This window comes from Thamnophis sirtalis, unplaced genomic scaffold, assembly GCF_051295495.1.
Source record: "Thamnophis sirtalis isolate CommonGarterSnake01/CBP01778 unplaced genomic scaffold, rThaSir2_p1.2 scaffold_2, whole genome shotgun sequence".
Classification (NCBI taxonomy): Eukaryota; Metazoa; Chordata; class Lepidosauria; order Squamata; family Natricidae; genus Thamnophis; species Thamnophis sirtalis.
The window spans coordinates 42,241,100-42,258,563 of NW_028261382.1; the positions used below are offsets into that span (position 1 = coordinate 42,241,100).

Consider the following 17,464-nt stretch of genomic DNA (forward strand, 5'->3'; position numbering starts at 1 on the left):
TTTTGTTGTCCAGCGGGTGTCTTCCATAAGGACTTTTTAACACACACACCCCTTTCGGGGAAAAGGGCGGCATATAAATGAAATAAATTCAATAAATTCAATTCAATTTGTTCCTGGCCGAAGAGGCGGAGCGCGAAATACACGGCCTCTTTAAGAGGCAGCCGCTGGGAAAGCTGTACAGTTTTGTCTTTCGAAATTAAAAAAAGGGGGGAAGAAGAAAAATCAAAAAGGAATTTTTTTTAAAAAAAAAAAGAGAGAAAAAACCCCCGCAAATAGTAGTGTCATTGGCGGCTTACGTCGCGACGGACGCTCGCTCGGAAATACTGTTCCCACGGTTCGTGTAGTGAAAAGGGTATATTCTCCCCCCCTTCCTTCCCGTATCGTTCGGGGCGTGGGAAATTTTATCTGGGTTTTCCCACCCTCCCTCCTTCTCGACTTTTTTTTTCCCTTTACGCGGGACGCAACGAGAGAACGACAGCTGAGTACGGAAAGGGGGACAGGAGAGGAAACGAAAGGAAGGAAAGGAAGGGGAGAAAGAAAGAAGGAAGAGGAAAGGAAACGAAAGAAAGACAGGAGAAAACGGGGGTGCTTTTTTCTGACCTAGGAACCCTTTTTTTTAAAAAAAATACTCTGCAGGAGGAGGGGGGGGGGAAAGAATTTAAAATTAAAATTAAGCGCAGCGTCCCCCTGCCTGAAGTCCCGCCCTGTCTTGGGACGCACGACGTGGAACCCAAGTGCTTCCAAAAACCCAACCGTGGTTCCCCGGGCGGAGAGGGGGGGGCAATCCGTAGGAATGCGACACCTCCCGGATGTGCAAAATGTGTCCGGCAGGGAAATTCTTCCCCCGTCTTGCTCCGGGGGCCTGTCAGAGACAGGTGTTTTTTTTAATACATATATATATATATATATATATGCAAATATATATATTTGCAAAATGCTTTAGGGGACCCCTGGGGCCACGCGGTGCCCGGATAATTTCCTGGATTTAGGAAAGGGCAGACCTGATGAGGTGCTCCGGGAGGGCAGCAAACACCTCTCCCACCCCCCGCCTTCTTTTCTAGGCGAGGCCTCGTTTTCCTCCCTCTGGACCGTGGGATGGGGCAGGGGGACAAAAAATAATAAATTAAAACGGTTGAGCGTCCCTCTCCCCGGAGGAGAGGGCCTTTTTCCTTAGTACCTTAAGAGAACCGAGAAGGCGTGGCTGGCTCCCCCTTCCCCTCCCCGGTGCCGAACGCTGGACGCTCCTGCGAAATGGAACAGGGTGGGTGGGTAGGGGGTGTGTGTGTGAGTGGGTGGGAGGGGGCTTGCCTGCCCAAGTGCAGGGACTAAGTGCTACAGAACCGTTTCGTCAGTTTCCTTCGACTCGGCCGGACCACCGTGGCTCCCTCCCGAGAGACGCAGGATGGCGGAGGGTCCCAAAAACCCAGGCCCGGCTGTCAGTCTTTTTTAACGCCGCACCCTTGGCTGCGAGGGGGGGGCGGCGAAGAAGGGGGCGAGCGGTGCGTTGGAGGGAGTGGGGGGAGGAGAAAAACACGATGCGGGGTTCACTTCCTGCAGCTGGTCTCGGGGAGGAGGAGAGTGCGACGTCGCAATTTCCTTCCGGAGCCTTCCTCCAACAGGTAGGTGACGTCGATGGCTGTACGGAGAGAGTAGAGCAGAGAGGTTAAGGTTGTAAGCCGGGGGGATGAACAGCACAACAGTCATTTTGGTGTTTGTTTGTTTTGTAGGTGGAAATACACAAAAGGCCACATTGGAGTGGAAGGAGAGTTGAGTTTAGTTTAATGAAATTTGCATGCCGCCCACTCCCATTGGGACTCTGGGCGGCTCACAGCAAAATAAAAACATTTAATTTTTTTAAAAAGATACAATATTTAAAATTAATACGTCATTCAGTCAGTCAAGTGGGGCTGGATATTAAGAGCCAAGGTGGCGCAGTGGTTAAATGCAGCACTGCAGGCTACTGCTAGATCAGCAGGTCAGCGGTTCAAATCTCACCGGCTCAGGGTTGACTCAGCCTTCCATCCTTCCGAGGTGGGTAAAATGAGGACCCGGATTGTTGTTGGGGGCAATATGCTGACTCTCTGTAAACCGCTTAGAGAGGCCTGAAAGGCCTATGAAGCGGTATATAAGTCTACTGCTATATTGCTATAATCAACAGCCCCAGGCCTGCCGGAACAGCCAGGTCTTAGTGGCTTTGCGGAAGGCCGGGAGAGTGGGAAGGGTCCAGATCTCTGCGGGTAGATCGTTCCACAGGGCCGGTGCAGCTACAGAGAAGGCCCTCCCCTGGGGGGCAGCCAGCCAGCATTGTCCGGTCGACGGCACCCGGAGGAGGCCCAACCTGTGCGATCTTATTGGTCGTTGGGAGGTGAATGGCAGGAGGCGGTGTCTCAGGTAGAGAGAGAGAGGGGGGGATGGGGGCACCAGCTGGCACTTTTGAGACGATTTTCAGAGCAGGGACTCTTCCGGAATACAGAATGACAGAGTTGGGCGGGACCTTGGAGGTCTTCTAGTCCAACCTCCCGCTCAAACAGGAGACCCTACCCCATTCCAGACAATGATTGTCCTATCTCTTCTTGAAAAACCCCAGTGATGGTGAAGGAAGGGAAGGAGGGAGGACGAAAGGAAGGAGACAGGGAAGGAAGGAAGAGAAGGGGAAGGGAGAGGATGGAAGGTAGGGAAGGAGAGAGGGAAAGAGTAAGGAGTGATGGCATATGGATGGATGATGGAAAGAAGGAAGGGAGAAAGGAAGAAAAAAGGAGTGATGGAAGGAAGGGAGAAAAGAAGAAAAGGAAGGAAGGAAGAAGGAAGGAAATGGAGGAAGAGAAACTGAAATAGAGGAAGGAAGGAGAGACAGTAGTAGAATAAAGAAAGGAAGGAATATACAGAGAGGAAGGAAGAAAAGAAAGAAAGGAGGAAGGAAATGAAGGAAGAAGGAAGGGAAACTGAAATAGAGGAAGGGACAGTAGTGAGAAGAAAAGGAGGGAGGGAGGGTGGGAAGGGAGGAAGGTAGTTATAGATACAGAGGAAGGTAGAAACAGATTGAGATGGAAGAAAGGAAGAAAAGAAAGGAAGGAAGGAAAGAATATACAGATACAGAGGGAGGAAGGAAGGAGAGAAAAGGAAGGAAGGAAAAGGAAGAAAGAAGAAAGGAAGGAAAAGGAAGAAGGAAAGAAAGAAAAGGAAGGAAAGAAAAGGAAGGAAGGAAGGACGGAAAGAATATACAGATACAGAGGGAGGGAGGGGAGGGAGGGAGGGAGGAAGGAAGGAAGGAAAAGAAAAGGAAAAAAGGCAAAGGAAGAAGGAAGGAAAGAAAGAAAAGGAAGGAAGGAAAAGGAAGAAAAGAAGGAAGGAAAAGGAAGAAGGAAGGAAGGGAAACTCACAGTTTTTCCCTGGGATCCTCTCTAAGAGGGCGAGGAGTATTTGGTTCAGCCTCTCCCGCTGCAGGTGCCGGCGTTCTTCCGGGCTGCAGGGTTCCCTGGGCTCAGGGCTGCCCTCCTCGGCCTTTTTATCCAGCTCGACGGTCTCCAGGGGAGGGGCCTCCTTTTCGGGCTCCTCCGGGTGGGCTGGGGGCTCTCCCGGAGGGGGCTCGGGGTTGGCGATGGCCTCTTCGGGAAGTGCGAGAGGCTCCTCCTCCTGGGGGAGGTCCTTATTTTGGGACTTGGAGCGGTCGGACTTCCAAGATGACCTGGGGAGGGAGGGAGACAAAAGGGAGGAATAACAAGAGTGACAGAGCCGGGAGGGGCCTTGGAGGTCTTGTAGTCCACCCCCCCACCCCCACCCTCCGCTCAAACAGGAGACCCTACCCCATTCCAGAGAAAGGGCTGGCCAATCCCTTTTTAAAAGCCTCCAGTGATGGAGAAGGAAGGAAAGGAAAGGAAAGCAGGATAACAAGATTTGGAAGGGACCTTGGAGGTCATCTAGTCCATCCCCCTGCTCAGACTCCAAAGATGGGGAAAAGTAGGTCAGCATGTTCGTTTCCTGGCCTGGACTACCTCAAAGGGCTGCTGGGAAGATGCTCTCACAACCACCATCCAGGGGACTCACCTGCCTCCGTTCCTCTTGTAGTTGTCCGGTACGTAATGAGGCTGAAATGGAAGAAAAGAAAAGCCAATTAGAGCCAATGCCCAGGGTACCTTGAGGCCCATTGTTGTGGCCAGAAAGAGCTGGCGGCAGAGTCGGACAGTGAGGAGGGTTGGGGAGGAACCTGGGCCAGTCTGGAGTCTGGGGAAGGCTCTGTGTCGGAGACAGAGAGGGGGCCAGGGCCGTTGGCAGTTATCAGCTGCCTTCGGAGTCAGACATCAGTGAGGCAGAAGAACATCTGGAGCCTGTTCCCAGTGTGCGCATGCGCAGAGCTGCCAGAGGAAGGGAAGAGCTAAAGAACAGGGGTCGACTTGGGAGGAAGGCCACAGGTGGACGGTGAATGGCCCCTCCCAGAGGAAATAAAAGAGGAGCGACAGGGGAGTGGAGTTTGCAGGAGATTATTAGTTTGCTCAATTGGTTCCTGACTCTCCGAGACTCCTGGCCAAGTTCTGCAGAGATCAGCCTGGCAGCTCTCCAAGCCTGATAAGGTCTGTGACCGTAAATCCTCCCTTGAAAAACTTTGCTGGATGCGAAGGAGCAGAATTCACAGCCAATTAATAAAAGGGGATTTTGTCCGGTCAAGGAGTCGGCTTCAGGCTCTCGGGAAGCCTCGCTCAGAACACCCATCAATCAAAGAGAGGTCCTGGCAGGGAGGGAGGTTGGGGAAACTGAGGCAGGGGCCAGGCCAAAGTCTGGTTGCAGACCGTGAAGCGTTAACCACCAACCACACTGTTGTCAAATGTTGAAAGTTCCCAATGAAAAAAGGAAGACATTGATAGAGGACAGCTTGTCCTTGATTTACAATTAGGACCGTTCAAAGTTACGACAGCATTGAAAAAACCTGACTCCTGCCCGTTGCTCACACTTACGACCGTGGCAGCCTCCCCGCGGTCGCACGATTTACATTCGGACGCTTGGCGACTGGCTCAGATTTATGACCCCCCACAGCGTCCGACTATGTGTGTGTGTGTGTGTGACGTGATCCCGTTGCGACCTTCTAACAAGGGGGGGGGAGCCAGATTCACTTAACGACCAGGCGGCTAATTTAACGACAGCGGGCTATTCGATTCACGAACGTGGCAAAGAACGTCGTAAAAACTCACGGCGACCTAAATTTGGGGCTCCGTGGCGGTCGTTGAGCGGAGAGGGGTGGGGTGGGGGAGAGGAGGAGCTACCGGAGGGTCCGTGGGGGCTTACCGAGAAGTCTCTTTTCGGGGCCAGCCGCTTGGGGAAGTGGTCGAAGGCGTAGGATTTGGTGCAAATCGGATAGCGGTTGCGATGGATTTTGTAGAAGAGGTGGGCCGACTTGTCCAGCCGATAATCGCAGATGTAAACGTCCGGCTCCTTCGCCCCTTTGGGCCTCCCTGCAAAGGGGGAGCGGGGAGAAGTTCTCAAGGTGGTTCTCAGCCCCAAAGACCAGCAGCCCTTCCTTCCACTGGGGGGATGGGGGGGTGGATGGGGGGCAGCCCTTTGTCTGAATGGATCGAGGGCAGGGGCCTCGGACTCGATTCCATGGGGGGGCTGTGCTTGACCTCAGAGGGCCGTGGTGGCCGTGATATGGGACTCATGTCGGGGGGGTACCTGTGGTGGCCATGTGCTAAGGCAGGATTTCCCTGAGACCCTCCCTCGCTTATTATAATCTCCTTCCTTCCTTCCAATTCCTCCCTTCCAATCCCAATTCTTCTTCCTTCCACTCCCGCTTCCTTCTTTCCTTCCAGTCCCTCCCAATTCCCCTTCCTTCCTTCCACTTCCTTCCAATCCTTCCCAATTCCTCTTCCTTCCACTTCCACTTCCTTCCAATTCGCCTTCCTTCCTTCCAATTCCTCCCTTCCAATCCCAATTCTTCTTCCTTCCACTTCCGCTTTCTTCTTTCCTTCCACTTCCTCCCACTTCCTCTTCTTTCCAAAATTCTCTTCCTCCCTTCCAATTCCCCTTCCTTCCTTCCTTCCTTCCTTCCTTCCTTCCTTCCTTCCAGCCCCGTGGAGATTCGTACCCTCACCACCCTCCAGACCTTCCGCACAGCCCTCAGAATCTGGCTATCCCGTCAGGCCTGGGGCTAAAGACTGTAACCCGCCCGAATGGTATGAATGTTGTGTTTTTAATTATGTATTGTCTTATATGTTAAAAGTTTCTCTCCCCCTCCCCCTCGGGTTGTGAGCCGCCCTGAGTCCCCCCAGGGAAAAGGGCAGCATATAAATAAACTTCTACAATCTACAATCCTCTTCTTTCCTTTCTTCCAATTCCTCCCAATTCATCTTCCTTCCTTCCAATTCCTCTTCCTTTCTTCCCCCCTCCCTCTCTCCTCCCTCCCTGGGTTTTTGAAAGAAGCAACCGGAAAACCCTTTGTCTGGAGTGCCAGAGGGTTTTCTGCCTGAGCAGGGGGGTGGGACTACAAGACCTCCAAGGTCCCTTCCAATGCTTTCATTCTGTTATCCCCCCTCCCTTCTCTTCTTTTCCCTTCCCTCTTCCTTCTCCTGCCTTCTTCCTTCTCCTTTTTCCTTAGTTTTTCCTTTTCCTTGCTCTCTTCCCATCATCTTCCCTTCTTTTTCTTTGTTTCAAGCTCCCCACACCCCCACACCCCAGGTCGCTTTGCTAGTGAGGTTTTGGTGGCGTACACATTTAACACAGAAATTTAAAAAAAAATATGTTTTCCTATCCTTCTTCTGGAGGAGCTTCCACGGGGGTTTGGCACCCCAGCGACTCAAGAGGTGAGGTTGGAAGGGAGACAGATGAAAAACCCTCCCTCTGAAGCTCCTGTGGCTAAAGAGGGGCGGTCCGAGAAGCCACAGAGGCGGCCTTGAGGGGGTGGGGGAGGGAGGGAGGGAGGGAAGGGCAGGCGAGAGAAAACCCCGTTCCGGGGTCTGCCCGACTTGCCTTTGCAGTAAGTGTAGAGATCCAGCACGCAGCAGGTCCCCACCACCGCCTCCAGCGGGATGATCTCGTACAGCGGCACCCGGAAGAGCTCGTTGTGATAGAACTTGCGGGAGGGCGAGTGGTGGGTTTCGTGTGGGCGGAAGTAGTGGTGGCCGAAGGCGAATCGTTCCCCCCTGCAGGAAGGGCGAGAAGCACAGGGGAGTTCCCACCCCGTAAAGCTGCTGCGCTCAGAGGAGGAGAAAGAGGAGGAGGAGGAGGAGGAGGAGGAGGAGGAGGAGGAGGAGGAGGAGGAGGAGGAGGAGGAGGAAGAGAAGGAGAAGGAGGCTCCTCTGGGCAACCGACAATGATTTGGGAGAGAGTTGTTTTTGGAATTTGAACTCAAAGCTCGTTGCTGATCAATAGCAATAGCAGTTAGCAATAGCAGTTAGACTTATATACCGCTTCGTAGGGCTTTCAGCCCTCTCTAAGCGGTTTACAGAGTCAGCATATTGCCCCCAACAACAATCCGGGTCCTATATCTATCTATCTATCTATCTATCTATCTATCTATCTATCTATCTATCATCTATCTATCTATCTATCTATCTATCTATCTATCTATCATCTATCTATCTATCTATCTATTTATCTATCTATCATCTATCTATCTATCTATCTATCTATCTATCTATCTATCTATCATCTATCTATCTATCTATCTATCTATCTATCATCTATCTATCTATCTATTTATCTATCTATCATCTATCTATCTATCTATCTATCTATTTATCTATCTATCTTCTATCTATCTATCTATCTATCTATCTATCTATCTATCTATCTATCTATCTATAGCAGTTAGACTTATATACCGCTTCATAGGGCTTTCATCCCTCTCTAAGCGGTTTACAGAGTCAGCATATTGCCCCCAACAACAATCCGGGTCCTATATCTATCTATCTATCTATCTATCTATCTATCTATCTATCTATCTATCTATCTATCTATCTATCTATCTATCATCTATCTATCTATCTATTTATCTATCTATCATCTATCTATCTATCTATCTATCTATCTATCTATCTATCATCTATCTATCTATTTATCTATCTATCTATCTATCTATCTATCTATCTATCATCTATCTATCTATCTATCTATTTATCTATCTATCATCTATCTATCTATCTATCATCTATCTATCTATCTATCTATCTATCTATCTATCTATCTATCTATCTATCTATCTATCTATAGCAGTTAGACTTATATACCGCTTCATAGGGCTTTCATCCCTCTCTAAGCGGTTTACAGAGTCAGCATATCGCCCCCACAGTCTGGGTCATTTCACCCACCTCGGAAGGATGGAAGGCTGAGTCAACCTTGAGCCGGTGAGATTAGAACCGCCGAACTGCAGATAACAGTCAACTGAAGTGGCCTTCAGTACTGCACCCTAACCACTGCGCCACCTCGGCTCTCTATGCTCTTAAGGCAGCGTTTCTCAGTTTTAGCAACATTAAGAGGGTTGGGCTTCAGCTCCCAGAATGCTTTAAGAGGGGTGGGCTTCAACTCAAGTCGAATTCATGGCGTCCACCACAAACATTTCCAGCGAGCGGCAAAAAGATCCGACTTATTCTCTCCCCCCCCCCTCCCCACTGGAGGAAGACGCGAAGAAAAATCTCACTTCTCATTTTTCCACAGCTTCTCGATCCGGAAGATATCCAGCCTCTCGCGGTTGATGTGGGACAGCAGGCGGTACGACTGCCGGACTGGGTGGCCGTCGGGGGTCCTGCGGCTGTCTCGCATCAGGTAGACGCAGTCTCCTGCAGGCGGGAAGCAGAGAAGGGAAGCCTCAAATACACCGGCAGGAGCGTAAAGGGGGGAAAAAAAACCAGGAAAAGAGGGAGAAATAAATTTGAAGGAATTTGAATATCCCGAAAAATATTTCGGAAAGTGGACTGTCTGCCCCACGCGGGGCTGAAGACGGAGTTGCAACTGGACTTTGGGGTGGTTTTGATGGATCAGAAGGGGAATAAGAAGGAAGCATCGGAGAAGAAGCGCAGAGGAGGATAAGGAAGATAAAGCTTCCCCTTGCACATATGTGCTAGTCGTTCCCGACTCCGGGGGACGGTGCTCAAGTCTGTTTCAAAGCCAAAGAGCCAGCGCTGTCCGAATATGTCTCCGGATTCATGTGGCTGGCATGACTCAACGCCGAAGGCGCACGGAACGCTGTTCCCTTCCCACCAAAAGTGGTTCCTATTTTTCTACTCGCATTTTTTAACGTGCTTTCGAACTGCTAGGTTGGCAGAAGCTGGGACAAGTCACGGGAGCTCACTCTGTTACGTGGCGCTCGGGGTTCGAACCGCCGACCTTTTTTTGATCGACAAGCTCAGCGCCTTAGCCCCTGAGTCACGGGAAAGGAAAGACGCAGCTATGGTGTGGCCTGAAGAAGTTTTATTTCTTGATTCAGACTACCTGGCCAGGTATCGTCGCCAGAAGAGGGCCCTGTGCCCACATTAACAAGGCAGGTGGTTGAGTTTCGAGCTAAGGAAGGGAAACGTAGCTGGCTCCGCCTCAATGCCAGGGCCGGGCTGGGTGGGGGTGGCCTTCTAGGCCCCCCCTGTTCAAGGCAGCTTCATATTTACCTGTGCTCGGACCCTCTCATCCGTGAGTGCGGACAGAACCCGGAGACCCTGAAGAGAAGGCTTCCTATCCCACAGCCCCTTCCTGGCCGCCTCTCATTCCCCCAGGGAGACAGAGACCCACCTTGGCGGAGCAAGAGATCGTCCCGTAACAGACAGATGAAGTAAACGCAGCCCGGTTGGGTGTAATGAGGCCGGGGAATCATCGGCACCTCCTAAGGGAAGACGGGAGAGATAGGAGGGAAAAATAAAATAAGAGAGAAACCTCATCTTTCCTTACCCCTCAGGGATTCTTTTTAAAGGTTTCCGAGCAACAGGAAAAGTTGCGGTTCAAAGCAACATTGTGTGTGTGTTGACAGCACGGAGTTTATTTGTCTGTCTGTCTGTGTGTCTCTTTCTACTTGAACACACTTACCCGATCCACTGTGCGCAGCTCGCACTGCTCGCACAAATAGTGTTCGACGTCTGAGTTCACACCCATGCAGTCGCAGTGCTGCCAAACCTGCGAGAGAAAAGGGAGGACTCAGGAAATGCCGAGAAAGAAATCTGGGCTCGGTGGAGGCGGGGAAATAATATATTTTATGTATTGTAGAAAAAAAACAAAGACAGCATAACAGGAAGAACAGTTGCAGGAACGGGGTGTGTATAGTTTAATGAAAAGAAGGACTAGGGAGAGACATGATAGCAGTCTTCCAATATCTCAGGGGTTGCCACAAAGAAGAGGGAGTCAAACTATTCTCCAAGGCACCTGAGGGCAGGACAAGAAGCAATGGGTGGAAACTAATCAAGGAGAGAAGCAAAAAATGTTGAGACTCTAGAAAGAATGTCCCCACCTCCACAGTTACAACAAATCACCGCTCTCCGTGACTTTTCTGCAGGGAGGAGTAAACAAGAGTGCAGAGAAGAGCAACCAGCATGATTAGAGGGGACTGGAGGCTCAAAACTACGACAAACCATTGCAGGAACTGGGCCTGGCTAGTCTAGTGAAGAGAAGGACCAGGGGAGACAGGAGAGCAGCCTTCCAGTACTTGAGGGGCTGCCCCAGAGAGGAGGAAGGGGGTCAAGCTATTCTCCAAAGCACCTGAGGGCAGGACAAGAAGCAACGGATGGAAACTAATCTAGGAGAGAAGCAAAAAATGTTGAGACTCTAGAAAGAACGTCCCCATATCATACAAAGAACGGTTGCAGGAATTGGGAATGTCTAGTTTGATGAAAAGAAGGACCAGGGGAGACATGATAGCAGTCTTCCAATATCTCAGGGGCTGCCCCAAAGAAGAGGGAGTCAAGCTATTCTCCAAGGCCCCTGAGAGTAGGACAAGAAGCAATGGGTGGAAACTAATCAAGGAGAGGATCATTAACCACTTTATAATGCCATGGCAAAGCCACACTTGGAATACTGCATCCAGTTTTGGTTGCCATGATGTGGAAAAGATGTGGAGACTTTAGAAAGAGTGGAGAGAAGAGCCACCAAGAGGATGAGGGGACTGGAGGCTAAAACATACGAAGAACGGTTGCAGGAACTGGGTAAGTCTAGTTGAATGAAAAGAAGGACTAAGGGAGACATGATAGCAGTCTTCCGATATCTCAGGGGTTGCCCCAAAGAAGAGGGAGTCAAGCTATTCTCCAAAGCACCTGAGGGTAGAGGACAAGAAGCAATGGGTGGAAACTAACCAAGGAGAGAAGCAACTTAGAACTGAGGAGGAATTTCCTGACAGTGAGAACAATTAACCAGTGGGACGACTTGCCTCCAGAAGTTGTGAATTGCTCCAACACTGGAAGTCTTTAAGAAGATGCTGGATAGCCATTTGTCTGGAACGGTATAGGGTTTCCTGCCTAGGCAGGGGGGTTGGACTAGAAGACCTCCAAGGTCCCTTCCAACTCTGCTATTATATTTGTATTGTATTATCTCCCTGGTCAGAAGCTTTGGCTATTTTCAGCCAAAGTTAGCAGTGGTGACCTAACCGGAGCAACGAAACAGCAATAGAATCGCGATGGCAATTTTGGAAACAAAACAAAACAAACCTGAAAAACGAGATTTCTTGCAACGGGAAGAATCCAAGTTCTTACAAACTTCATAAATCAAAAGAGGGGATCCTGTCGCTTTGGAGATCAGTTTTTCCCCAAATGTGGCCACTATGTGGCCTGGATGTTGTGGCCCGGGCGGCCAGCAGAGCCGGCAACAGAGTCGGACAGTTGAGGAGGTGGGGGAGCCAGTCCTGGGGGCTGAGGGAAGCTCAGACGAGGGCTTTGCGTCAGAGGCAGAGAGGGAGCTAGACAGCAGCCAGGCAGAAGAACAGCTGGAGCCTGTTCCCAGTGTACACCTGCGCAGAGCTGCCAGAAGACGAGAACAACTAAGAAAGCAGGGTCGACTTGGGAGTAAAGCCACACCCTGGAGGTGATTGGCCCCTCCCAGGGGAAGCAAAAGAGGAGATAAAGGGGAGGGGGCTTTTGCAGGAAACAATTCATTCCTTCGGTCGTTTCAAGAGTGGAAAGTTCTGTTTGTGACTATAAGAGACTCTGTGCCAAGTTTTTCCCCTTGCCCTGCGTGTTTGGAAGCTAGTTATCTGGCAGCTCTCCAAGCGAGATAAGGTTGGTGTGGATAAAGATTCCTCGGAAAGACTGTTTGCTAAAGCCTTGCGGACTGCGAATGAAAGGAATTCACAGGCGTGTAAATAAAAGGGGTTCTCAGTCTTCTGTCTGGACCTCCAACGGCTTTTCTAATCTCCTGTTTGTTGTGGGCTGTCCCAAAATCGGTGAGTTTGCCCTCCTCCCCACTCTTTAAGTAGCTTGCTCTTCCTTCTTTCCTTCAGAGATAAGGTTCGTGTGGATAAAGATTCCTCGGAAAGGCTGTTCGCTAAGCCTCGCGGACTGCGGATGAAAGGAATTCACAGGCGTGTAAATAAAAGAGGTTTTGCTGGGACCCAGATTCTGCTTCTTGCTATTTAAGGAAGCCTGGGACAGAACACTGGACTTCAACTCCCAGAATTCCCCAGAATCCTGGGAGTTGGAAGTCCAGGCATCTTAAAGCGGCCAAGGTTGGGAAATCCTGTTTTAGATCAAATCCATGGGGGATTTCCTCAATTTTTTGGAGTGGGGAACCTTCCCCCTCTTCAGGGACCCTTCGATGCTCCTCACCATGCACTTGTCGCACTGGATCATCAGCCCTTCGTCTTTGTACAAGCCGCAGATGCAACGGATGACGTCCTCGTCCTTCTCGTGCCCGCTCTCCTTCTCGCACAGGGAGGTCTCGCTGCTGTCCGCCTCGCTGGCCGTCTCGCCCATGATCTCGTCGATCTGAGCGGCCGCTTCGTGACGGGCGTTGTAGTAGGCTTTCCGCAGCCGGCAGACGTCCCGCCCGATCGGAGATTTGCGGCCATAGTATTTCTGCAAGGGGAAAAGAAGGAAAGGAAAGGGGGGGGGAGACGGGCGGTCACTCTCTTTCGTGGGAACTTCCAGGATTTAACGCGCCATGAAATTCTAGGGTTGACCCTTGTCAAGCTAGACTAGTATTTATAGACTAGGCAGGTGAAGTTGAGTGGGCTTCAACTCCCAGAATCCCCCAGTCAGCAGGGGAAGATGGGCGGGCTTCAACTCCCGGAATTCCCCAGCCTGCATGCTTTAAGAGGGATGGGCTTCAACTCCCAGAATCCCCCAGCCAATACAGGAAGATGGGTGGGCTTCAACTCCCAGAATCCCCCAGTCAGCAGGGGAAGATGAGTGGGCTTCAACTCCCAGAATCCCCAGTCAGCAGGGGAAGATGAGTGGGCTTCAACTCCCAGAATCCCCCAGTCAGCAGGGGAAGATGGGTGGGTTTCAACTCCTGGAATTCCCCAGCCTGAATGCTTTAAGAGGGATGGGCTTCAACTCCCAGAATCCCCCAGCCAGCAGCCTGCTCACCTCGGCGTTGCGGAAAACCTTCAGCATGTCCCCGTCGAAAGCCTCCACCGTTTTGTAGTAGCCCGTCAGGATCTGCTTCTCAATGGTGGTGAGATCGAGAGGGTCGGAGATCTTCTCGTAGTAATCGGCGTTCCTGGTCCCGGGAGAGTTTGGGAGGGCGGAAAGTGAGGACCAAGGACGCTCAGATGACTGGGTTGGGGGGGAGAAAAGTCCACCCACATACCCCAAGCCCTCCTCCTCCTCCTTTTAGCGAACGGACTTACTTTTTTTTCGGAGGGACAACCAGCAAAGGGGTAGCCAAGACTTGCCGGGAGGAATCTGGAAGTCAAAAGGAGAGGAAAGCTGTGAGGGACAATGGAGAGATCCGAAGGCTCTTTTTTTGTGTGTGTGTATAATTTTTTCCCCCCAAAACAAACATACAAATCCTCCTTCTTTACATACTGTAGAAAGTGTACCAGCTGGTTACAAAAGGCTTTTGTGCACCTCTTCCACCGTCATCAAATTTAATTCATATTAATTCAAATATCTTAACTCAAATATTTATTATATTGCCATCATCCTGCCTCCACTTTTTATTTGACTATAGTTATTTAAACGTCCTTCATCCTAAAATACACCAAGATTTAATACATAACCACATGCTGGCATTTCATTTACTTATTTATAAAACCCGAAGGCTCTTGAGATGGGGATCAGGTGGGCTTCAGCCCTGTTGGCATTCCTCTGAGCATCCTGGGCTTGGAGATCCAATGACTGGCATGGGGAACTGTTAATCCAAAGGATGGGGAGGGGGGAACACAACTGCTTGTTGTGCCCCACCAGCGGCCAGCGGAGATGGCAGCAGAGTCCGACAGTGAGGAGGGTTGGGGAGGAGCCTGGGCCAGTCCTGGAGTCTGGGGAAGGCTCTGAAGAGGGCTCTGTGTCGGAGGCAGAGAGGGGGCCAGGACCATCTGACAGTTATCAGCTGCCTTCAGAGTCAGACATCAGTGAGGCAGAAGAACAGCTGGAGCCTGTTCCCAGGGTGCGCATGCGCCGAGGTGGCGCAGTGTTAAATGCAGCACTGCAGGCTGCTTCAGCTGACTGCAGTTCTGCAGTTCGGCTGTTCAAATCTCACCGGCTCAGGGTTGACTCAGCCTTCCATCTTCCGAGGTGGGTAAAATGAGGACCCGGATTGTTGTTGGGGGCGATATGCTGACTCTGTAAACCGCTTAGAGAGGGCTGAAAGCCCTATGAAGCGGTATATAAGTCTAACTGCTATTGCTATTACCAGACGAAGGGAAGAGCTAAACAACAGGGGTCGACTTGGGAGCAAGGCCACAGGTGGACGGTGAATGGCCCCTCCCAGAGGCAGTAAAAGAGGAGCGACAGGGGAGTGGAGTTTGCAGGAGACCATTAGTTCGCTTAATTGGTTTGTGACTCTCCGAGACTCCTGCCCAATATTTGTAAGGGAAGGTAAAGCTCAAGTTTGGGATGCAATTCTCCCCAAAACCATCAGCAACCGACAAAGGGGACAACCTGACTCTGTAAATTACTAATCTGGATTTATCGGCTCCAGAAGAAAAGTACAGAGCAGCTGAGCACTTGATGATGTTGCCTAGTTGGGCCATGAAACGCCTGCAAGAAAACCACCAAGCTCAGAGAGCACCAAAGACCCCACAGTCCTCCCTTCCTCCTCCTTCCCCCTTCTGGCGTTGATGATGTTGCCTAGTTGGGTCAAGAAATGTCTGCAAGAAGACAACCAACTCAGAGAGCACCAAGGACCCCCCCAATTCTCTTTCTGCTCCACTCTGCAAATTGCCACTCCCTCCCAGCACTGATAATGTTACCTAGTTGGGTCAGGAAACGTCTATAAAGAAACCACCCAGCTCAGAGTGTGAGAAAGGACCTCACATTCTATTCTTATATTCAACACTGAACGCCTGCAAGTTAACCCATTATTTCCTGCTTTATGTTTCAAGCCTCCTTGAGCCCTGCCCTGGGTTCAAGGGGACACTCCCCGAAGCTTGGGTTCAACTTCAGGTCCCCGCCTGCGGTCACCTTTGTAGGCAATGATGCCGTCGCAGATCTCCTTGAAGATCTGGGCGAGGCGCGCTGCTCGGGCCACTTCGAGGTTTTCTTCGGCGGCCGCCAGCCGTCGCGTCCTCACCGAGCGGGCGGTCTGCAGGGCGGAGAACTGGGTCATGAAGACATCTGAAAAAGAAGGGGAGGGTGGATGAGGGAGGAGGGGAACCTCGCCGGGTTCCTGACAGCGTTACGGCGGTTCAAGGTTTGAAATGACAAGGGTTTGACGATACGCTAAGCCATCAGCTATTATGGAACCGTCAGCTATTAAACAAGCAGTTGGTTGCATCCTTTCGGTTGATGACTTAGTCCTCACTGTGAGGTTAGACAAGATTAGGGGTGACATGATAGCACTCTTAAAAGGTTTGGAAGGGGGTTGGACTAGAAGACCTCCAAAGCCCCTTCCAACTCTTAGTTTTTTTCCCCTTCCTTCCTTCCCTCCCTCCCTCCTTCCATCTTTATCTTTTCCTTCCTTCCTAATGGTTAGTATGCAGGATTGCAGGCAAATTCTGCCCACAGCCAGGAGTTCGATCCTGACCGGCTCCAGGTTGACTCAGCCTTCTGTCCTTTTGAGGTTGATAAAAGGAGCACCCAGATTGTTGGGGTCAATAGAGTCTGTAAACCACTTAGAGCTGTAAGCACCGTGAAGCGGAATATAAATCCAAGTGCTATTCCTGTCTGTCTGTCTGTCTATCTATCTATCATCTATCTATCAATCATCTATCAATCTATCTATCAATCTATCTATCTATCTATCTATCTATCTATCTATCTATCTAATTATCTACCTAATTATCTACCTAATTATCTATCTATCTATCTATCTATCTATCTATCTATCTATCTATCTATCTATCTATCTATCTATCTATCTAATCTATCTATCTAATTATCTACCTAATTATCTATCTATCTATCTATCTATCTATCTATCTATCTATCTATCTATCTATCTATCTATCATCTATCTATCTATCTATCTATCTATCTATCTATCTATCTATCCATCCATCCATCCATCCATCCAATCTCTCATATCTATCTATCTATCTATCTATCTATCTATCTATCTATCTATCTATCTATCTATCTATCTATCTATCTATCTATCTATCTACCCACCTACCTACCTACCTACCTACCTACCTACCTACCTACCTACCTACCTACCTACCTACCTACCTACCTACCTATAATCTATCTATCCATCATCTATGTATGTATGTATGTATGTATGTATGTATGTATGTATGTATGTATCTATCTATCTATCTATCTATCTCATCTATCTATCCATCCATCCAATCTCTCATCTCCATCTATCTATCTATCTATCATCTATCTATCTATCTATCTATCTATCTATCTATCTATCTATCTATCTATCTATCTATCTATCTATCTATCTATCTATCTATCTATCATCTACCTACCTACCTACCTACCCACCCACCCACCCACCCACCCATCCATCCATCCATCCATCCACCCATCATCATCCATCCATCCATCCATCCATCATCCATCCATCCATCTATCTAGCTATCCATCCTTCAAAGTCCCTTCCAACTCTGTTATACAAGCAGCTGGATTTAGCAAATGGGCAGTGATGGAAAGAAGGTCGTGGTTTAGTTACGAGAAGCCTCTTTCTGGCCGTAACTCCGAGGCGCTCGGAGAAGGTGGGTTCAGAGGTCCGACCCTCACCGGATTTGATGTTGCCATCGTCCCGACACATCCCATTCCAGCGAGTGTACAACGAGGGCGAGTGGAGGCTGTCGCTGTCGTGTTTGACCTCCTCCTGCTTCTGACGGATCTTGTCCCAGTTGCGCATCAGGAAAACGTGGTGCTTCAGCACAAAATTTCTAGAAGGGGGGAGGGGGAAAATGTCAGAGAGGGTTTTCCACACACTGAACCAGATCGTCCTT

The 17,464-nt window shown here is 49.9% G+C and overlaps 1 protein-coding gene across 1 annotated transcript in view; it reads right to left on the reverse strand.

The window, feature by feature from the left end:
- Positions 1–891: 891 nt before the first annotated feature.
- LOC148048686 (histone-lysine N-methyltransferase ASH1L-like) overlaps positions 892–17,464 on the reverse strand; it is a 55,894-nt gene continuing 39,321 nt past the window's right edge. Inside the window, 13 exon segments of the mRNA XM_087707662.1 lie at positions 892–1,636; positions 3,381–3,685; positions 4,045–4,085; positions 5,278–5,444; positions 6,955–7,127; positions 8,624–8,762; positions 9,706–9,796; positions 9,997–10,083; positions 12,717–12,965; positions 13,479–13,611; positions 13,742–13,796; positions 15,516–15,668; positions 17,244–17,401. Of these exon segments, the coding sequence (XP_087563788.1) occupies positions 1,545–1,636; positions 3,381–3,685; positions 4,045–4,085; positions 5,278–5,444; positions 6,955–7,127; positions 8,624–8,762; positions 9,706–9,796; positions 9,997–10,083; positions 12,717–12,965; positions 13,479–13,611; positions 13,742–13,796; positions 15,516–15,668; positions 17,244–17,401 (1,843 nt within the window). The 3' untranslated portion in view covers positions 892–1,544.